Source organism: Empidonax traillii, unplaced genomic scaffold (genome assembly GCF_003031625.1).
Source record: "Empidonax traillii isolate 1590-97213 ecotype Southwest subspecies unplaced genomic scaffold, ASM303162v1 scaffold40:size2234952, whole genome shotgun sequence".
NCBI classification, from domain to species: Eukaryota; Metazoa; Chordata; class Aves; order Passeriformes; family Tyrannidae; genus Empidonax; species Empidonax traillii.
The window spans coordinates 1,866,787-1,887,764 of NW_020955233.1; the positions used below are offsets into that span (position 1 = coordinate 1,866,787).

A 20,978-nucleotide genomic window follows, 5' to 3' on the forward strand; every position below is an offset into this window, starting at 1 on the left:
TTTTTACCCTCTGGCAGAGCCCTGCCTTTGTTTTTTGTCCTTTGTTCTCACCAAAACCAATACTCTTCACCTGAATCAGTGATTTCTGCATTGATGAATACTGAACTTTTCAGTGGGATCCTGACTTCTTCCACCCCAGTGAGTCTGATCTGGGGACTCTGTTGGATATATTAACAAACCAACTCGTGTAATGTCAAGTCACTAAATACAATTTAGAAGTTTCAACTGTACGAGAAGTAGCACGTGCAGCTTTTTACAAATGAGCACACTCACTCTTTTACAGCATACTTTCAAATTCTTGTAGGTAGCACACTGCCACGAGAGGGAACCAGAGTGATTTTCCTGAACCTACTGAACAGAGCATTTCTCATCTCTTGAAGATGAGACTGTGGAAAGCAGTTGGTCCTCTAGCACAGAGCAGCTTGTGGGGCAGTCTCCAGACAATGAAATGTCAACTTTGTGTTTAGTAAAAACACAGGAAAACTGTCCCTTTTGTCATACTCCCTATGGGGTTGTTACAGCCATAAAATGAGATTTAAGGAGGAAGGTTGCATACGATCTACTGGATTTTTGAAAGTGCTTTCACTTATTCTCATGTCCTCAGCACTTCATGGCTAAAAGGTTGGGTAGAGGTTTGGGTACATTTTAGCCACCTGCATGGCCCTGTGTAACTTTACATTTTCATATGGTGCTCCAGAGATGGGGACTGTAAAAAAGCATTTCACAGATTTCAGGTGCATGTGTTTGGACTTTAAAGTAAGGAGTGGAATTGCTCACAGCCCCCGAAGTGCTGGGCCCGGTTCCATATTTGGATTCCAAGGTCTCAGAAGGTCCCTTTCTGCCTCTCAGGCTGTGGCAGGAGGGTGTTGGCAGCCACTGCCCAGTGCCAGTTGACTTAAATGTGCTCCTGTCGGAGATGCTGCAGAGCCACGTGAGCGCTGGTGTGTGTGATGCTCTCAGTCTTGCTCTGCTGCTGCACATCCAGACTTACCCCACCACACACAACATCCCCCAGGCAGGTGTTTAACCCCAGTCCTCTCTGGTTGCAGGGTTTTCAGTGAATGCCTCCTCAGAGCGGCTCAATATGGGAGAAATAGAGACTTTGGAAGACTACTGAGCATGTGCAAATCAACTGGCTTTTCCTGCATCTGTTAACCATGGATTCTCCGTTTGGACACAGTGCTCTCCACCGTGTGTTGTTCTTCACCTCGCAGTGAATCACAGGATCAATCATCTCAGGCTGCTTCCTCTGGCCCCAGCAAACCCTTTGTGCCCAGGACTGCACAGGCGTCGTTCCTCCTGTCAGCCCAGAGTCCCGTGGACTGCTCAGAGCCCTGGGAGGGTGGGAGTTAGGATTCCTTCACAACAAGGCTGATTTGGGCAGCGAGCTTTCACTGTGCTGTGATTCCTTCTGCTGACATACCTGGAAAAAAAAAAAAATCAATTGGGATTCTGCAAACTATTGCTTCCCTCTCCTGGTTACTCTTACCACATCCCATACGTGCAGTCATATGGAGAGAGAGAGAGAGAGAGTGAGAGTTTGTGGTTAACAGATGTTGGTCCAAGCCCAGTGCCCCAGCTCCTGCCTGGGCTGCCCCGGGGCGGGTGCTCTGGGCCAGGAGGGCACCATAAGCTAACGCAGAACTGGCGGCAGCACGAGAGGGGCGGTGGCGGGCGCAGTTTAGCTTGGGTTGGTTTGAAGTTGCACACCCCCTGCCAGCCCTTCTCAGCACATTATTTTTGGAGGGAAAGCTCGAGTCTGTCTTCATTAGGTGGTGATGCTGGAGCTACTGGAGTTCCCCGTGGACGTACTCCAGCCTTCCCGGACAAGTGGGGACTTCTGCTCTGGGAAAAAAAGGGGGGTGGCATCTCTTCTTTCAGGTTGAATTTACCCCTTACATGCTACCTTCCGAGGGTTAGGACCAGTTTATTTTGAGCTCTTTTCCTGCAAATTTGTCTCGTTTAAGAGGCAGTGGGATGTTGACGTGTGGCTGTGTAGTCTCTGCGGAGGGTGGACGCTGGCTCTCAGACACGTGCCCAGCAGGCCCGGCTGGTTGTCATTTCAGTGCTTAGGGAACGAGCAGAGGTGCCCTTTCGTCGTGAGGAGAGACACTGGAGGACAAAGCTTTGTGCAATGACGGCCCTGCTTATCTTCTACACCTTAAACTACTTCATGCACCTTCACTGGGATCCATAATCTCTGAGTATTTTATGGAATCATAACCTTCCTCTCTCACCGAAAGATTAACACCACCTTCCCTGCTCCACCTGCCCACCCACCCACATGCACACACCGCAAAGAAAGAGAAGGAGAACTGCCAAATGCACTTAGTTTGACCCCCTGGTCCCATCTCCCGTCCCCAGAGGGTTGTAACCTGCGAGGGAGATCCGCTGCAGTTTTGGTGGAGTTGTGTAAAGGTGTCTGTTGTTCTGTCATCACTGCCTAAAGAAAACAGTTCGAGTTGCTCAAGAGCAGTTTGGCTTTGGATTTTATTTCATTTGGTTTATTCATTTTTTTGGGGTCACCTTCCCCTTCTCCTCTCTCTTCCCCCTGCCCCCAAACATGTACAGTAACTATACAGAGACTGCTGCAGACTTGTATATAGTTTTTGGATCCAATAGCATGGAGAGACTTGGAACTGTTGCAAATCTGGTCTCCCTGTCTCCTTTGCTTTGTAAATTCATAAAAGGGGGAAGAGGGGTAGTTAAAATGTTTACAAAACTTTAAACTCCCTCTGAACTTTTGCCAGTGTGGGGGGGAAAAAGAGAGAACTTAAATAAAACCTGGTTGTATTATATCTGAGAGAAAACTTTCTGCTTGCTTTTGTCAAAGCCGAGTTTTGAGATAATTCCTGGTGCTAAAACTCACCCCAAACTCGACTTGCCTCAGTTTTCATCAAGAAGCAACAAGCAAATGCACAGGATGTGGAACAACAACTGCTGCTTTATTTTTTCCCTGGTGAGGAATAACCAGTGGGTTTTTCTGCTTGATAATTTTAGAGTTCAAATAAACACCAGTAAGTTGAGATTGGAAACAAGAAAGCTTTAATTTCCCCTCCCCCCTTGTACAGAAACACGTGAATTCATGCTCGTGTTGTTTGTGCAGGGGAGATCAAGCCCTGGTTCTCTCTCACTCCTTTGCAGTGGGTGACCACCCCACCCACCCCCCTTCACTGCTGTCAATGAGAGGTTTGTCCACACAGACACCTTGTAGGTTTCCCTTTTCAGACTTAATTTTCCTTTTTTTCTGCTTGCTGCTTATATTTGTGTGGAAAATCCCAGTAAAAGGTAATGATAAATGTTCTCCTGCCGTTCCCATAACCACAGAAAGTTAAGTGTGCTAAGGCCCAGCTTACACAGTGCCTTGCATGATGTTTAGCTGATGTCTCAGAGAGGACAGGACATGTTTAGGCTGATAACCTGACTTTGTTTTAATATCTTCTCTCTTTTTTTTAGCATATGAGGTGCCTGGTTAATGAGTGCTTTCTGTTTTTTAATGGTATGATCTAATTTGTGCAAACCAGTTTTGGAATGCTCTCTGCCATGTAACAAATACACAAAAGCCCATTAATTTCCAGCTCAGGTGGGGGGCAGGGAAGGAGCAGCTCCTTGATTGCTGCATGAAACTGGAGAAATGCAAGCAGAGGAAATGTGCAGTAGACCCTGAGGGTCTCACTGAGTTTGTCAATAATGGACCAGTGGAAGATCTTGCTCTTAGTACTGAAATGTGCTGGTTTCTGTGTTTGGTACAAAGGGGAGGCTCTGGCATGTGTGGATTGTGTGACTGCCTTGTCACCTCCTGTGACAAACACAGGGCCTGTTTCTGCAGCAAGAGTTGTTTGGATCAGTAGGAGTGGGAAAAATAGGAACTGTGGCATTTTACCTGCTGCTGGATGTATTTCTGTGCGTGGAGCCCCTCTGCAGACAGAACCTGATGGGCTTTGCTCCAGGTTTGATGGGTGATGTTGAATTCGATGCTGGAGCTGTCTGAGTTTCTTTTGAGCAGGATGCCCAGGTCACTGCCTCACTCCTTGTTCCACTGCAGGGACAGTACTCTGCTCTCTCTGGTTTTGCTGCTTCCCCTCTCAGCCAGGCACTTCTGCAAAGGCCTGCAGCAAGCAGTGGTTTAAAGGGACACCTTAACCATGTCTGGCTGCCTGTCAGAGAAAGCCAAAAAGCAAAGAGATCCCTTAGCAGAAAAATCTGTATCTGAAATTTAACACAAAATACTTGTGTCATATTTTCAGAGCATAAAGTACTAACATTGGGAGTGTTTGTGTACCTCATTACTTGAAGGGAAAACATGAAGTATTTAATATTCAACAGTTCAAAAAATCCTAATGAAATTCTTCCGTGACAGTAAGCTGGAGTGTTCCCCTTTTTATACACTTCATCCTTCCCCCAGTCTCTGTTGGTGCAAATGTGATTTGAAACAAGCTTGTTTTCTGTGCTGTGACCTTCCCACGAGCCCCCAGGCGGGCAGGGGCGATGGCAGAGCTGGCAGGAGCGGTATCTGTGCACTTGGGATCGCAGGAGGATGCTGGCCCTGCCCTCCAGAGCCGACTCTCCTGCAGGACTTCCCAGCGTTAACCGGGCAGTGGAGACCACCCACAGCTCCCAGTCCACCTCTGTAAGTATTCACCCAGACCTGGATGCCACGGGGCTGATCTGGCTCTGTCAGAGCCTTTTAGCTCTGATTGAGGCCCTTGTTTGCTGTGCCCACCCTGCAGTGCCTGCCCGGTGAGGGCAGAGCAGAGCCCTCAGTGCTGGGCTGCGGGCTTTGGGCTGGGCTGCCCCAATGGCTCCTGTGTTATTCCCGTGCCGAGGGAAGGCATTCCAGGAGCACCCCGTGGCCTCTGGGAAGGGCTCACCAACAACTGCTCTGTGTGCACTGGGCTGGCAGGGGACGCTGCCTGAGGCTGGGCTGCTCTGGGCTCTAGGCACAGGTTTGGGAGGGAGGAGCTGCCTTCGGGAGGAGCTGTGCTCCTGGAGCCAGAGCGAGGGAGGCTCTGCTGGGCTTTGCACTCTCTCCGCACACTTGCCGTTGTGAAGGGAATTATTATTTTACCTGTCTGGACAAGATTTTTCTTGTAGCAGTGACATTCCCACACTGTGTCATACTTTGAAGAGTTTTAAGGATTCCTGCCGAGGCTGTTCCTGAGGGAAGCCATGCCCTGCCACAGAGCCCTTCGCCTGGTCCTGCTAACGCTGTGTGGCATCCTGGTCCCTGCTGTGCTGGCAGGTAAGGAGCTTCGTTTGCATGGAAAGCCCAAAAGTGTGGAAGATCCTTTACTATGATGATGCTTCTCTCTCTTCTCCCTTCCCTGAAAAGATCTATTATTCTATGTGTTGAATTAGAATTGATTAATGGAAACCAGCTTTGGAATTGGTGGCTGGTGGTGAGTAAGATTTTATATTTTCCATCCCCAAACCAAGTTTCTCTTGGGGAAAATGGAGAAAATTCTTTGTAACTTTTCCTAAGCAGAACAGCAGTAACACGTATGTGAGCGTAGGTGGCTGGAGATCAGTGGACACATCAGGCACAGGAGGTGGAAAACCTCCCAGCAGCTGAGGGGACAGGCTGTCCGTCAGCTTTTAATGGCAGGAAGAAGTTACAGTTGTGAAAAGAAATGGGTTTCTGTGGCTAAACATGTGGGGCCATTCCTAATTCCTTCTGCACTCTGCTACAGCAGGGAACTCCCCCACAGCTGCTGCTGGCAGAAATAGGGAAGTGTCCACGAAAACCTCCATCCAGAGCCAAACTCTGCATCCTCAGGGGGGTCTGTGCAGAGCTGGGGGTCCCGAGGCAGCGCTGGGAAGGCTCTGCCCTGTGTTCAGTGAGGGATGGGAATCACAACAGGTGAGATGCCTGTTCTGTAAGGCATCATTTTGAGGGAATCCTCAGTAATTTCAGCCCTACGTGCCTGCCCTCGGCACCGTGTGCTGCTGCGGGGAGCACAGGCAGCCCCGCAGGGCTCGGGAGGGTTTTACGGGTGAGGGAAAAGGGGCTCCCAAAGCCGCCGTATTGACGGGCTCTGAGCGTGTAGGTGGAAACTCCTGTGGGGAACGGCTTCCCTCACAGCCTTCTTTCAGGTGGAGGTGAGGCTGAAGGGATGGCTGGGGCCACGATAACAGGCAGGAGCACGGCATTTTCCTGAATTCCTGTCCTGCCTCCCTAGAGCAAGGCTGGTTTGCAGTTCCCTCCCGTTTTGTTCCGAGCATCTTGCCTAGCAGGGAGATCCTGGCCAGCTGGTTAGCAGATGAAATTATGAAATCACTTCTTTTTAAAGGGGCTTTCATAGGGTAGGAGAACTCAATGCTGTGCCTGGCTGGAACACCTATGGGTGCAGGAACAGAATTCCTGCAGCTGGTATCCTCCCCTTGGAGGACACCTTCCTGCTGGGAAACTTGTCAAGTAACTAAGAAACAAGCACTGAAAAGTGGGTACTTTCCTTCTCAAACCCTCAGCTGTTTTGTACAGTGGATCATTAATCACTTTAGCTCGGTTTCAGTTTGTGCCTTGCTCTTTCTCCCAGAAGCAGTGACCATGCTCTTGCCCGGCACCAGGTAAGATCTTTTCTTCATCATTAACAGTGTTTCACTCTGCAGGAAGTGATTCATTTCCAGTGAGAATTCAGTCTATTTCTTCTCTGAGCTGAGATTTCTTCTATGCTGTTTAAATTTCCAGTATTTGGTGCATATTTGCTCTGCCTCCCTCCTTGCCAGCTTTCCCGTGGGCCTCCTCTGGCAGTGCCCTGTCGCTGCCTCCCTGTGTCACTTTGTTGTGACTCCCACTGTCACTTTGTTCCCTTGAGATACTCCCGGGTTTCCTCGATCCCTTTACTGGATGAGTTGTGCTCATGCAGCAAGGCCAGTACTCTTGAAGGGCTTTGTGCTGGTGAGTGTTCAGATCCTGGCATGCAGGACAGACTTCGTGCTTTCTCTGCTTACAGCCTCTGCCGAGTTGTTCCCTGCTACCTCAAAGAGGACATGAAGGAACCAGTGTGGATGGAAAGCCATCCCAGGAGCAGAATGACTCTCTGCTGCATTAGGCATGGAGAGTTCCTGCCCCAGTACAGGAGCTTTCAGCACACAGTGGAATTTTTTCTGCCTTTTACTCCACTAGAATTGGAGATTTCCTGTCTGGTGCAGACAAAGAGGGGAAGGGCACAGCCAGCCCCCTGGTCTGAGCACATCCACACGTGGCCCTGCCCCTCTGTAAACAAGTTTACTCCCCGTTCCTCAGGACCGCAGCGCTCCGTGTCACTCCCTGTGCTCCCCACCGGAGCTGCGGCGCTGCCCGGCACAGATGCCCTTTGTGCTCCCGGTGAAGGCCTCTTTTCATCCCTGCCCTGGCCCCGTGCCCACCGTGGCCACCTGGGGCTGGACAGCCCGGTGCTGTCCTCAGAGTTCACCAACCCTGCCCTCCATCTCAGCACCTCTGACTGCACAGCAGAGCCCTCCCCTGCCCTGGACGGGCTGCAGCTGGTGCTGGCCACTCTATCAGCAAACCCAGTGTCAATTCCTGTCGTAGATTCAGAGCTCCAGGTGAAGTGGAAACGAGTAAAAAGCCTGGGCAAGGTGTGGGCTCCTGAATTGTGTACACATTTGCTATCTGGATTCACAGCCGGGCTCATGAGTTTCTTTGGTTTGAGCTACTGTGCAGATGTATTGTACTGTGGGGGCACATCGGGAGTTTGAGGGGAAAAGCAGCAGGGCTGATGTGCTAAAGGAAAACAAACAGGACACTGCCTTGACCGGGGACATCTCTGTAGCAGCTCTGGTGTGTCCTCATTCTCAGCTATAGGAGACTAAAAGGTTATTAGGAAGTTTTTAAAGCTCAGTGAGTAGCAGTAAATAGGTTTTGTCGGGGAAGTTTCTGGAGAAGATGTGGTTCAGACTTACAGTAGGACTTTGTCAGCCATTACTCAACCTTGCTCTGTACCAGCACTCCTTGTCAAGTACTGATGATGCCATTGACTCCTGACTGAGGTTGCTGGGTTGGAAGTGGGGAGTGAGGATGACAAGGTGCTGAAACCAGCTTGTGTGAGCAAGAGCTTTGGTCACTGGTGAGCAGTGTCGGGGATGAAGATGTGAAGTGGCCACATCTGCCAGCCCTGAGGTCTTGCAGTCTGCTTGTCTGGGAGCATCTGGATCTCTCCAGCCCATGTGGCTGGAGTTCCCCTGGGTCCCTGCATCCTCAGAAATCTTATGGTGGATTTCTTTACAGAAACTCTGGGATTTTCCTCCCTTTTCCTGGTCTAACAACAGTTAGTTGTAACTAACCTGTGCTAGAGAGAGGGAGAGGACACAGTGCAGCAGAGAGGTTGCCCTAAAATAAGACAATTTGCAGTGTCAGTGTATGGGAAGGTGGAACTGCCATCATCCACCTGGCATACTGGAATACTTTTAGTATAGTTTCTAGTATAGTAGTAGTATTCCAGTATTACTTCTAGTCCATTTTGTCCAGTTCCATCTCTGCCCAGTAAAGCCCCAGTAAGATAATCATATGTCTTTCTCCTGAGTGTTCTCCAACTGTATTTGTCACAAAGAGGGTTTCACTGTTAGTCTATGGAGAAGAAGTTGCCCTCAGGCCGTTCTCTAGTGCTGAGACAGGGCTGATGCTGGGGAATAACTCTGTGCCTGGACTCGAGGTTTGTCCCTCAGAGCACCCAGCACTGAGGCACGAAGCCTCAGCAGTGTGGGGTTACCTGTGTGCAGCCTGGGAGCCCCTCTATCCACCCCCCTGCCGGCTCTGCTGAGTCACTGTGGGGCACACAGACCACGGGAGTGCCAGGTGGGTTTTTCTAGGGGTAGGACTGATGACAGCAGAGCTGATGCATGGCTCTCACCCAGATGTTAAACATTTGGTCTTGTGTTGGAGCATGTATTTTGAGCATGTTTCTTGCTAGTTCTTTGTAGAAATAAAGTTCTTGGGTGTGCAGGAAAGCCATGTGCTACCTTGCCTTCCATATCTGGTTTCCAACTCTTGGCTGCACCCCTTCACTGGAGATGGCAACGTGTTTGGGTGTTCTCACACCTCAGAAATGCTGTTCTCTGCCTCCAGGGCTGTGCAGCTGCCCTGTACCTTCCCCTTTCCTTGTGCAGAGCTTCTGCTGGGTTGGAGCTGTCCTGGAGGTGTTTGCTCAGTCACAGACATGTCCCCCTGCTCACCCTCAGGGTGACAGTAACTGTGTGAGTGCTCAGGCCTGGCTGCACTGGTGCTGCTTTCCCTGTAGATGGTGTTTAGAGTCCTGGTCTCCTGCTTATGCAGAGAGAAACTGAGCCCAGGAGGGGGAGAGGAACTTGTGGTGGTCCCCCAGAACATGGGCAGCAGGCAGAGAACTGAACTTCGTAACTTGGCTCCTGCACTTGGAGCCTGCCCAGCCTCCATCCAACAGGCGACCAGAAGAGGCCCTCATATCTCACTTGGAGACATGTGAGATCTTATTAAATGTGTATGGTGGGTTTTGGCACCTGACACAAGCTCTGTCCTTCCCCTTGCCTTTCTTGCTTTTCCCAGAGGACTGGAGAGGGAGTGTGGCATTTACTGCAGCTCTGTTAGAGATCCACCGCTCTCAGCCGGTGGCAGCGGGGCTGGCACTCACTGAGACTGTCAGGGAGAAGATGTGGCACCTCTGCTTGGTAGAGAAACCCACTGGATGCATGAGGGTGGTTGGATGGGTGCTTGGACTTCTCAGCCACGCGGGAGTGGAGGCACATGAGGACACGAGCTGTTGGTTTAGGAGGGAAGATCAAAGGTGAGCCATGGAAGAAGTGCTGGCCACGAGCAGGTGCTCTGCCAGGCTGCAGCAGTCGGCTCTGGAGGGACCTGCCTGCTGGCAGTGTTCTCTGGGGGTGGGTTTTGTGTTCCCCCACCAGCAGCGAGGGGCAGGAACCGAGGAGGGGACCAGCCCTGGCTCCCGTGACATTCACTTGTGGGTGTTTCCCTTCATGCCTCTGCACGACTTTGCTGCTGCCTCTGAGCTGACAACCCTGTTTGTGAGGCAGCACAGCCGACTCAAAGGGGTTGTGTTTCCCTCAGCTAAAGCACCGTTAAGGTAAAACCACAAGAACTCGGACAGAAAACGCAGGGTTGGCACACTCTGCCCCTTCTGAGCCGGGGAACTGAAAGCATCAGATGAGGGGAGTTAACCAAGTACATATCCAGCAGCATCCAGGTCTTGAAAAAATCACAGAGATGATAAACAAAAATAACCTGTTTCCTCTGTATACTGGGCTATCAAAAATAAGCTCTGTGCCCTGCTTTTAAAGAGAGCTGCAATAGATTTTTCAGGAATTAAATGGATTCTAAGAGGGGACAGGAGAGACTTTCTGCGACCTGTGGGTCTGGTTATAAAGAACCTTTGCACTCTGGCTGGAAGGGGTAGTGCTCCCTCCTTACCCCTTTGAGAGCTGGGAAGACCCTATCCAGGTCCTGCAGACCCCTGGATGGTGCTGCATCTGTTACAGATCATCAAAGCTCATGCCTGTCCCTGGGCAGATGTGAGGGACATGCCCAGCTCTGGAGAGAAAAAACATTCTTGGGAAAGGCAGCACTGCCATCCTCCCAGCACACTGTTCCTCTTCCAGCTGGGGACAGTGGCAGTGCTGGTGCTGGCCCCCCAGGGTTGTTGACACAGTCAGCAAGGTCACAGCTGGAGTGTGGCTCTTCTGTATGGGGTTTCTCCCCTTGCAAAAGCAGCCTGGAACCAGGGCTTCAAAACTGTTTCGTATGTTTGGCCTGTTCCTAAACCAACAGTTTCTCCACGCCACTGTTGCCAACTAATTAGCCCAGCTCTGCTCAGTTCCTCTCCCTATTGTTTTAACTACCTTTACTCACTGAATTCTGTATTTCCTCCTGCTCCATCCTCTGGTAGTGAACCACAGATTTACAGAAGAGAGCTCCCCTGGAAATGACACTTTCTGGAAGAGCCTCTGGATGGGATGTGAGTCTCTAGCTCTGCTGGTTGGTTTTGCAGCACAGGTTGGGAAGGGCCCTGCAAAGGGCTCAGGTGTTTCTTGGGAGCCCTCTTGGAACACAAAGCGCTGTGTGCTTGTCTGGGGGAGCTGAGCTCACCCCTTTGGTGCAGTGAGGAGGGATGCAGCGGGTGTGTGAGGACACAGAGCACAGGGGGACTGCTACAGCCACTGCTCCCTGGGGGGACAGCCAGCCGGAGTGTGCTGGGGGCCCTGCCTGGCCTAACCAGCTCAGCCCACATGTGGGGACTTGCTTGTCTCTGTCTGTGCTCAGTGGGCTGGGGTTAAACCTGGTAGCTGCTTCACTGAGCATCCTGTAGCCTTTCTGGCTGTTGAAAGGGCTTTCAAAACTAGTTTAGAACACTGTTGTGTCCCCAAGACTGTGGGCAGCCTGGAATAGCTCTGGGGATGGGGGGAGCTACTCTCTGAGGCAAGCCCTGCAGTCATTTCTTGGTGGGTTTGTCCAGGAAGAAAAGGAGAGTGTTTTGGTGCTCCTGTTCCTCTGGATGCAGGGCTCCTACGGGAGAACAGTGTGTGGTGGAGCCCATTAATGACAATTCTTCCTGCTCTGCAGGAGGCAAGGAGGGCTCCAGGTGCTGAGACCTGGGGTGGCACTGCCAGGATGTGCTGCTGCCATCTCTCTTTCCAGGCCATGGAGAGCCTGGGACACCAGGGGTTCTCATGCCAGAGCCGGGGTACCTTGCCCCAGGGAGCTGGGTTGCTTGTTCCAGCTCCTCTGATTCCCTCTGTCCTAGGTGTGATAACCATTGTGTCAGTTCAGGTGGGCCCTGGTTCTGGATGTTCGTTCTTCCCCCCCCCAGCTTTTTTTCCCCATCCCAGTGCAACATTCCCAGCGGTTTCAGCAGGGAGCTGTGGAATGTCTCCTGCTCCCGCCAGGGCCCATCCGAACAAGCTGGGCATTGACAGGGAGCGCTGGGCTGAGCCACACACAGACAGGGAGGGCTCTCTGCCTTGGGCCCTGACCCACGGAGGGGAAGGAATAACAGGAGACCAGTGGTAACATCAGAGCCTGGCCTGGCTTTCATCTCCCTGGTGTGAGAGAGGGAAGTTGAGGCTCTGGGGTCCAGTCTGGGGAGCCGTGTCCTGCGTTGTGCCAGCACCTCTGGCATCCTGCACTGCATGGACTGGGAGTGCAGGACAGAAAGGCCCTGAAATGCTGGAAATTTGGCCAGCACGGGTAGCCAGGTGGTCTCTGCCTGCTGCAGACATGTGACAGCCCCTCCCAGCCCAATCCTATGGGTATCCATGAGTAAAAGGGCTGTGGATGTTCACAGGACCTGTTTGTGGGTAAGCAGAGGTTGCACAGTCCGGGGAGTTCCCTGTTGACCCGTATGTGCTGTGTGTACACCACAGTGCCCCAAAAGCCTGTGGCAGTGGTATCACCCCAGGGCTGCTCTGGGGGTGGGTGTTGAGTAGAGGTGGTGCCCTCTACGGGGAGGGCTGTGCCCCACTGGGTTTCTCAGCCCTCAGGTCACCCTGCACCCACCCCAGGGGCACCTGGCAGGCAGCTGGAGCCCAGGGACCTGCTGAGCTGTGCTTGTCAGCTGCCTGACTTGGCCCCCATGCCCATGGGTGCTTGTCTCCCAGCAGAGTACCCACAGGGCCCGGTCCCCACCCTGTGGAATGAGCCGCCCGAGCTGCCCTCTGGAGCCGGTCCCTTCGATGCTGCCACCACCACCGCCCGGCTGTCGGACACCACCGCCTTCCCCCTGTACACCTCGGAGCTGGAGCCCGAGGACACCACCCACCTGCACCGCCTGGACACTGGGGACGGTACGGGGCTGCACTGCAGGCCACCCATGGCTCACCCCCACGGGGCCTGGGGTGTCACTGTGGATTGGCTCTCTGCAGGCCTGTCACCTCCCAGAAGGTGCTGAAGCCACCAGAGGTGGCCTGTCCCCAGACACACTGGTAGGGAGGGGGAGGGTTGCCTGTATCTCCTGCTCAGGGGAACTTTCCTGCTGAAAAGCCTCCTCTGTGGAGCACTGGCCACCCCCAGAGCTGTTCCAAGACCTTTCCTCTTAGCCCAGGTCTGACCTGTCATGGCAGGCACCTGCAGAAAGTGCTCTGAGCACAGGCAGGGCTTTCCAGAGCAGAATGTGCCTGGAGCTCCCTAAGCAGGGAGTGAGCACCTTTCCCAGCTCCTGACTGACAGCAAAAGCCTGTGGGGATGCAGTTTTGCCACAGACAAAGGAGCTCTCAGTATGGGTGTTGACAGGATAGCTCAGTGCCACAGACCTGTTTTGTGGCAGCTGTCCCTGGGACTTGGCTGGCTGCAGCCCCTGCCCAAAGGTGCGATGCTGCTGGGGCACAGGACCACACCTCTGCTGCCTGGGGACATGGGACATCCACCCTGGCCAGTGCATGAGCTCCGGGGCAGGAGTGGGACCCGATGGCTGGGGACATGCTGGGTGTGGGGTGATCCCTGCAGCCCTTCCCACCTGCGGCCCCCTGGCTCTGCTGACCTCACACCTCACTTTCTGTCCCTGCAGGCTCGCTGGGGCCCGGAGCTATCGGTGCCATTGTCATCGCCTCCCTCCTGGGGACGTCTGTGCTTGTGGCGTTGGTCATCATCACTCTGAGGAAGTTCTCAGCCTCCTGAACTCAATAAAAGATTTTTCTGTTACACAACCAGCCCGTCTCCTGCTCCCTCTGTGCCTGGAACCCTGGAGAAATGCTGCCACAGGTACAGCAAAGAGCACTCCAGGCCCTCTGTGGAGCAGCCAGGTTGCTCCTGAGTGTTCTTTGCTCTTAGAGTGCATATCTCCTGGGTGCACCCAGACCTGGCAGGCTTCACCCCCCTGGTCACAAAGAACTTGTGCCAGTGTGTGGCTTTGAGCTTGGAGCTTAAGGGGGCCCTGCTGGGTCTAGCCTGGGTGATGGTAACAGTGTGGGGCATCCCTCTGCACGGCTTTCCTGGGAAGGGTTGTTCACTGGCATAAACCACCCCACGTTCATGTGTTCAACCCCACTTCCACCCACTACATTTGGGCCAGTTGCTCCCCACCTACTGCACTGGAGGAGGTGAGTGATCAGTGAGGGGGAGGAAGGACACACACACGAGCTGTTTTGGCGCTGGCTTGCTCAGCTACATTTCATCACACAGAAAAACGAGACAACAAGAAGTTCCCCTCAGTTCGCTGAGGCAGCCTGGCAGGGGCCAGGGGGCTCCAGCCCCTGCTTGTGGGCTGCAGGCCTGGCCCTGGACAACACTGGAGACCACTGAAATGGGGGCGTGCAGGGCTGGGGCTGAGGAGGTAACACTGGATGCCACTTGGTGCCTGAAAATGGCACAGCCTGTGCCCGGGGTCTGGAGTCCTACACAGTCACAGCAGAGCAGGAGGGGTGGAGCGGTCCCAGGGCTTGGTGGTGGGACAGGGCACAGCAGCAGCCCTGCTCCCTGGGGAAATCCAGTGAGGACCTGCCGTCCTGGCACTGGGGAACTAATGAAACAGCTGCTTCTCATTGATGGCTAATCAAGCCTTTGTGTCCTGTGAGAAACACCCCAGGCAGGCATGTTGGGCTGCAGTGCCTAGGCTGGACTGGCTGCTGGGCTGCAAAACTGGAGGATCTGCGTTGTGGTGACTTCTCAGGTAATTTTAACAGCTTCCTCGAGCTGGAACTCCCTGGGGGTTTGCACTTGTAAATTTGTGGCTGCTGCAAGGTCTGGACCCTGAGCCGGAGGTTTAGTTGTCTCAGAAAGCTGACTGTGGGGTGCCAGAAAGATGGCTTGGGGTGTCCCCATTAAATCAGCCCCCTGCACCAGGTCCTTCCTGGCCCCTGCTCTGGGCTGGGCACTGGATGGTGACCTGGAGCCTCTCGCTGGTACGAGCTGCCCAGGGGCCCTTTGCCAGGGGTGCCACAGGTGGCTGTGGCAGCACCACCCTGCTGGCTAACAAATGCTAATGTGGTGACACTGAGCTGGACCTGAGCAGTCAATGCCTTCTCTCTCTCTTCACTGTTGTGGCTCCCACCACTTTGGTCCTGGGGGCTGGCTCTGAGCTGGCTGTACCAGGGCTGTGGTGACAGTAGAGCAAGCCCCAAGGACAGCCCTGGCCCCCCCCTCAGCTGTGTCTGGCCTCATGCTGCACACCCCCATGTCTAATCTGGGCTCCACAGGGTTCAAAGACCAGCTCAGGATCCCCCCTTCAGCAGCTTCCCAGCATCCTGTTTCCTCCTCACGCTGCTGCTGGCACGGTGGTGCCTCTCCCCTCCGTGCAGGTGGCTGGTGTGTGGCTCCATGGGCAGGCAGCTGCTCTCCATCCCCTCCCTGAGCACGACCGTGGCACTGCCGGAGCATCCACCAGCACAGGCCCAAGTGCCTGGAAGACAGTCCTTTGCAGAGTTCCAGAACGATCCCAAATACTTGATTTTCCCGGTGGATGCTGGCCCAGCTCGGGACCAGCCTGCAGCTCTGAGGCTCTCGACTGCAGCCGTGTGTGGGACTGGTGCTGTGGCTCTGTCCTGTGCCCTGGCTGCTCTCAGTGCTGCGTCCTGGGCTTCATGCGACGCTCAGTGCCACAGCTGGCAGGAGGGGTGGCTGTGCTGGGGCAGGGTTTGGGTGTGTACACAGAGGGGGGTCTGTACAGCGGGGCTGGGGGTTACAAGCATGCAGGCAGCGATGGCTGGGCCTCACACAGCCCGTGGGACAGCAGCTCCTGGGTCAGGGCGCTCCCTGCTGTGGGGCAGCCCGGCTGTGCTCCCGTGGGTTGTGGTGCTGTGCAGGGAGGCGCTGGCATGGCCACCCTGCGCCGGCCTTGCAGGGAGCAGCAAAGACCACGAGTGCCAGGTCAGCTGGGAAAGGCCACGGTGGCTGGGCCTGTGGCCCCTGCAGAGGGAGGGCAGGGCAGGGCCCAGCTGTGCTTCCCGGCCACCGGGCAGGTACACAGGTAGGTTGGGGCTGGCGAGGCTGGGCTGCTGGTGGAGCAGGGCTGGGTGTGGAAGCAGATTGAGGGTCTGCCTGTGGGAATAGATCCAGCAGCTTCTCAGCAGGACTGGAGAAGTGGAGGTCCCGGAGCTCATCCCAGCTTGTTGCCAATGGGCTCTGAGAGGCAGTGAGACAGCTCCTTGGCTGCAGTTCCTACCCCTGAGGCTGTGTCCAGAGCTCCCCAGACTCAGAAGGGAGCAATGAGCTGTGAGTGCTCAGTGATGTTGGTGGCCACGTGCCTTTCCCAAATGGCCTGAGCCAGCCTCAGCCAGCACATGTGCAACAAATGGGGCTTAGCTGGCTGCCACCTGGTGGCCTTCGGGCTCATGCTCTTTGGGACTTTACAGAACACCTGGAAAAGGGTTATTTTACAGTTTAGAGCACTGATCTCTAGGAAAGGATCAGTGCTGGGGGGGGCCAGGAACCACAGTCAGGTTGTTCACGGGTGTGTGTGCCTTGTCCGGTGCAGCAGGTCCTCCACCATGTCCCACAGCTGCCACCTCTTCCCAGCTGGCAGCCTCTGTCTCCTGCCCCTCTCCCGGAGGCACTCCAGATGCTCAGGAATGCTGCCGGTCACTGGCGGTTTCTGCTGCCCAGTTTCCTTCTCTGACTGTCATCTGACTTGTGCACCCGGAAACACTCCTTCAGGTTCTGGGCTCGGATTTTGGGGTTCAGGATCTCTTCCCCCATAGAACTGGGGAACCAGCCCCTCTCCTGGTCATGAAGACGCTCCCCAAATATCCAGCCTGAGCAGAGACAGAGACAGGCATAAGCGTGGAAGGCCCTTGCTCCTGCACTGGGACAGTTGTGTCAGAAAGAGCCCATGCAGGTGACAGAGCTCTCTGGAAGTTACTCAGAGGTCTGTGCTGGAGCAGACCCAGTCTGGCCATCCAGCAGGGAGTGCCTGAGCAGCACTGTGTGTGGACAACTGGCTCGAGGGGTGCCAGCAGAAAGCAGGCACTGCTGCCTCTGAGTGCCCTCTGCTGCCCCTGAAGCCACAGAAACGGTTCCCAGCAGAGACCCAACATGACAGACCACCAGCTACAAGGGTGTTCCAGACAGCAGGACTGGGTGGCTACAAAGCATCCTGAAGGTAAGAACAGCTCTGGGATACATCTGGGGTAGCTGTGCCAGCCCTACCATGGCCCACAGCTGGTGTCAGGGTGGTTGTGCCAGTACTGCCACAGCTTAGGGCAAGTCTGGATTGTCTGAGTGTTAGGAGAGGGCAGTAACTCCCTTCTCCTGCTGTGACCTCCCTCAGCTGTGATGCCAGTGCCAGGGTCTCTCCCCAGCTGAAGGGAGACTCACAGCTGCCTGCCCCAAGCAAAGCCCACCCCTGCACAGGGACTCCCAGCCTGTCCCCACCCTGTCCCCCATACCATCGTCTGTCTTGTCCAGGATGTTGAGGACATCAGCCAGTTCCAGGGACAGCTCATCGGGCTGCTGGGCCACGTACGGGTGGACACACTGGATCTGTGGGCAGTCTGCCAGGGAACAGGGCACAGTGAGGGATGACTGGGGTGGAGCCCCCGGCAGGACAGCACGGCTTGCGGGGTGGAGCACTGCCAGCTCTGTGCATGGTCCTCTGACCTGGGAAGGAACCCTGGGGAGGCCAGAGGGTGCCCCAGCCACAGAGACCAGTGCAGCAGCTCTGTGGGAAGGGAGCTGGGTGCACATCACCACCACAGTGCCAGCCACGAGCAGCCTGGGTGGGAGGGAGAGTGCTGGTGCAGCCCAGCCTGGGTTGGAGCGGGGCAAGGTCAGGGCCAGGCCTAGAGACAAGCAGGTATTGATGGTGGAAACAAACGGGAGCCCAGAGAGAGGGTTCAGCTTTGGCAGAGGCCTCAGGTATGTGGCTGGACTGAGATCAGGCAGAATAAGACACCCTGGGTAGGGGTGAAGAGCTCCTGGCTCCCATGCTGTGTCTCTTACCAACAAGTCTGGAGGTAAATGAAACGAACTTGGTTCTCCGGTTCGGGGCCAGTGAAATCATCCAGCGTTTCATTTCACTCCTGGATAGGGTAGACAAACCAAGGCTGTGAGCATGAGACAGTTGTATGTCCTCCAGCTCTTCTGCTCAGCCAGCCCTGGGCTCTGAATTCCTCCTCCCAACCTTTTCCTGCCTGCTCCTCAGGGGTCCTGGACTCAGTGGGGATGCTGAGCCCCGCTCCTGCACACCCTGGTTGGGATGTCACACATGGCACATTACTCTGGGCCCCTCTGCACAGCCCTGGCTGTCCCCACAGGCAGCAGTGTCCCCCTCTGGGAAGCAGCACTGCTGCCTGGAGCCAGCACAGTGGGGTGGGGGCTTGGCGTTCTCTGGGATCCAACAAGCAAAGGCAGCTCTGGCTGGGCTGGTCAACAGGGGCAGTTTTTCCTGGAGATAAGCAGGACAGGAACCATTTATTCCCACAGCTGCTGTGCAGGAACATTTAAAGGGCAGAGCTGATTAATTCCCTTGCAGACAAACGCTGCAGCTCACTCAGCAGGGGATGAGACAGACCCGTGTGAAGGCATGGCCAGACCCAGCACACTGCAAAACCTTGGTCTGCAGCAGGAGGGTGAGATCTCGCAGGTGCTGGAGAAACCCTCCGAGGCTTCCCTCAGCCCCACTTGGAAATGGGGCAGTTTGTTTTCATAGGCTCCAGTTCCTGCCTGGAAGCCCAGCTGTGCTCCTGGCTTCGAGGGAGCCAGAACTTTCTACCTCCTTAGGTGGTTTTAAGGCCTGAATTTGACACACATCTAAAGCCACTGGAGTGTCTTCTGGGAGGAGAGGGGCCTGCAAGGGAGGCATAAAGGACAATTGCTGGCAGCCTGATCTGTGGGGCTGGGAATACCTTGTGCTTCAGGGCTGAAGCACAGTGCCAAGGACCAGCGGAAACACCTTCCTGGTGTGATGAAGACATGCAGGATGAGGGCCTTGTGCATGGAGGAGCTGCCAGGTAGAGACCAACCCAGCGGCTTCTGTCCACAGCTGGCCTTGCACTCAGCTCTTAGGCTCCTGCCTGCAGCACCCAGCTCCTGTCGTCCTGCAAGGAGCCCACCTGTGCTCCAGTGCTATCCCTGCAACCAGCTGTGTCCAAATAAGCTGCCAGCTCCCTGCAGTGCCCACCCAGGGCGTTAGCTGTGAGCTGCCACTGAGCAAGTCACCATTGCCATAAGGGTTCAGAGGTGCAAGAGCTGTGGAACAGATGCAGAAGACTCTGTTTGGCACCCACTTATCCCTTCTAATTCTTTAGACTTCCAATCTGTTTCTGGTACTGCCCCCATCATCCCAGCAGCCTTGGAACAGCAGCCTTCAGCAGTTGCTGAAGATCTGTTGGCAAGCCATGTTCTGGATCACATACTTGCCGTGGCCACCTAGAAGATGGAACAGGATGCAGAGCACAGACCTGCCACTGCCTCCCCTGGCCTAGTTTATCAGTCTCTGCACAGCCAAACCTCACAGACGTCAGATGTGCGCTTGCCCTGCATAATGTGAATGACACCTCTATTTTCAGTGCAGCAGAGCTACAGCCACGTGTCTGGGGAGAAGGGACAGCTGCTCTCTGTGCTGGGGGCTCATCCTCCCGACACTGGTGCCGGGCTGCGCTCAGGGGTCAGGGTGCAGCCCTGGGGCTGGTGCTCAGTTGGGAACATGGGTGATGAACATCAGCCTACTGACAGCAGGGAACATCCAGTTGGGGCTGTGCATCATCTCTAGGAGCTGTTTAGCTGGTGGCACAGATGCTGTGCCTAGAAAACATGGGCCTGGTAACATTCAGGTCAGAGAGAAAGCCATGCCCTGTGCTCCAAACCAATCGGCTCTGTGCTAGTGTAGCTGAATCATTTGCCCAGTCTGAGCTTGTTGGAGCCTGAAGTGAAAAATCAGTGAGCCAAAAACCCTGTATCCAGGGAGACAAGGAGGCCCCCAGCAGCAGAAGGGCTGCACAAGATTGGCACTGGCTGTGGAGACACGGAAGAAGCAGCCAGCAGAGCTGTTGGAGTGTGCCAGTGCACATCCTTCTTGGTTTTACTTTCTGAATATGCTGCAGGCTGTAAAGCAGCTGGGCCCCTGTGCCTGGGCTGAATTCTGACCTCTCTGTCCCAGAACAGAAAGTGCCTGTCTGTCCTCCACCCCAGATACCACAAATACACCACACAGGAGAGAAACCTGCCTCATTCACCAGTGCTTTTCAGCAGGAGGGGGCAAAGGCAGCCTTGGGAGAGTGATGCTGGGCAGACAGGGTAGTAGGACCAGCCCAGCTGCAGCAGTGAGATCCCTCCCTGCCTGCCCCTGGAAAGCCCAGAGAGCTGGTCCCCGTGCAGGCGGGGTGCAGGGGGAGAGCACTGCTGAGAGCTGGCAGGGTGCCCGGTACTCACTGGGACGATGCCTTCAGCATGTAGCTGGCCTCACGGTCATCTGCATTCTCCAGCAGCCTCAAGATGAAGACGTTGGCCAAACTCTGCCCCTGATCTTCCAACTCCTCTACCCGAAGAAGCCCTCGGGGAGCAGAGTCAAACACCTGGTACTTGTCCCTGGGAAAGGTTAGAGAGGAGATTAGGAAAAAATGCAGTTGTCCCAGGAGACTTTGGCTTCAGCCACCCAGAACTGTACTGAGGACACAGACCAGGAACCTCTGCATGGCAGGAGGAAAAAGAGATGTCCTGCTGTGGGAAGGGATGAGCGGGTGGCTATGAAAACCCACCGCAAAGCAAGAAACCCTCTCCTTGCTCTGCCCTAGGCATCCTGCATGGCCTGGAACAAGTTGCTTGCTCTGAGCTCCCCATGCACAAAACACAGATGGTACTCCCTCCAAGGGGACTGTGAGGCTTAATTCATTCCTATTCATGAAATGCCCTCTGTGTTTTCTGGATACCAGTTGCCACAGAAGCAAAACATTTCTCCGCACACAGACACTGCGGCGACACGTTCGTTAGGAACGTTGGACGGGCGAGATGCTCCCCACCAGTGGGTCTGGTTCAGCCCACAAAGAGTGTGCTGTTCTCTGCTGCTGTGTTTGACCAGTGTCTGCTTGCACAGGACTCAGTCCTCAGCACGAGAACATCC

At 54.6% G+C, this 20,978-nt stretch overlaps 3 protein-coding genes across 19 annotated transcripts in view; 2 read left to right on the forward strand and 1 right to left on the reverse strand.

Annotated features, from left to right (window-relative positions):
* Nucleotides 1–2,810, forward strand: part of GIGYF2 (GRB10 interacting GYF protein 2) — a 70,831-nt gene extending 68,021 nt beyond the window's left edge. For 10 of the 11 annotated variants that reach the window (XM_027878338.1, XM_027878341.1, XM_027878346.1 and 7 more), the window contains one exon: nt 1,050–2,805. In XM_027878338.1, the coding sequence (XP_027734139.1) occupies nt 1,050–1,117 (68 nt within the window). In that variant the 3' untranslated portion in view covers nt 1,118–2,805. Of the gene's footprint in view, nt 1–1,049 lie in introns of all 11 variants that reach the window. The other variant, XM_027878336.1, reaches the window with a different exon arrangement.
* Nucleotides 2,811–3,198: 388 nt separating this feature from the next.
* Nucleotides 3,199–13,629, forward strand: SNORC (secondary ossification center associated regulator of chondrocyte maturation). 4 transcript variants are annotated; one of them, XM_027878350.1, is made up of 4 exons: nt 3,199–4,630; nt 5,129–5,242; nt 12,589–12,774; nt 13,494–13,629. In XM_027878350.1, exons 2-4 carry the CDS (start codon nt 5,170–5,172, stop codon nt 13,601–13,603), a joined length of 369 nt encoding a protein of 122 aa, XP_027734151.1. In that variant the 5' UTR covers nt 3,199–4,630; nt 5,129–5,169; the 3' UTR covers nt 13,604–13,629. The 4 variants fall into 4 exon arrangements, with proteins under 4 accessions (XP_027734151.1, XP_027734153.1, XP_027734150.1 ...); XM_027878352.1 differs by having other exon boundaries at nt 3,199–5,242; nt 10,881–12,774; XM_027878349.1 differs by having other exon boundaries at nt 3,199–5,242.
* Nucleotides 13,630–16,243: 2,614 nt separating this feature from the next.
* Nucleotides 16,244–20,978, reverse strand: part of NGEF (neuronal guanine nucleotide exchange factor) — a 48,183-nt gene continuing 43,448 nt past the window's right edge. For all 4 annotated transcript variants that reach the window (XM_027878354.1, XM_027878353.1, XM_027878355.1 and 1 more), the window contains 4 exons: nt 20,291–20,446; nt 17,861–17,940; nt 17,308–17,412; nt 16,244–16,674 (listed from right to left, as the gene is read on the reverse strand). In XM_027878354.1, the coding sequence (XP_027734155.1) occupies nt 16,502–16,674; nt 17,308–17,412; nt 17,861–17,940; nt 20,291–20,446 (514 nt within the window). In that variant the 3' untranslated portion in view covers nt 16,244–16,501. The remainder of the gene's footprint in view (nt 16,675–17,307; nt 17,413–17,860; nt 17,941–20,290; nt 20,447–20,978) is intronic.

Coding starts and splice junctions, on each gene's coding strand:
- SNORC (XM_027878349.1), top strand. CDS start 5,170: ATGCCCTGCCACAGAGCCCTTCGCCTGGTCCTGCTAACGCTGTGTGGC. Junction 5,243..12,588: donor GGTCCCTGCTGTGCTGGCAG/GTAAGGAGCTTC, acceptor CTTGTCTCCCAG/CAGAGTACCCACAGGGCCCG. Junction 12,775..13,493: donor CCGCCTGGACACTGGGGACG/GTACGGGGCTGC, acceptor CTGTCCCTGCAG/GCTCGCTGGGGCCCGGAGCT.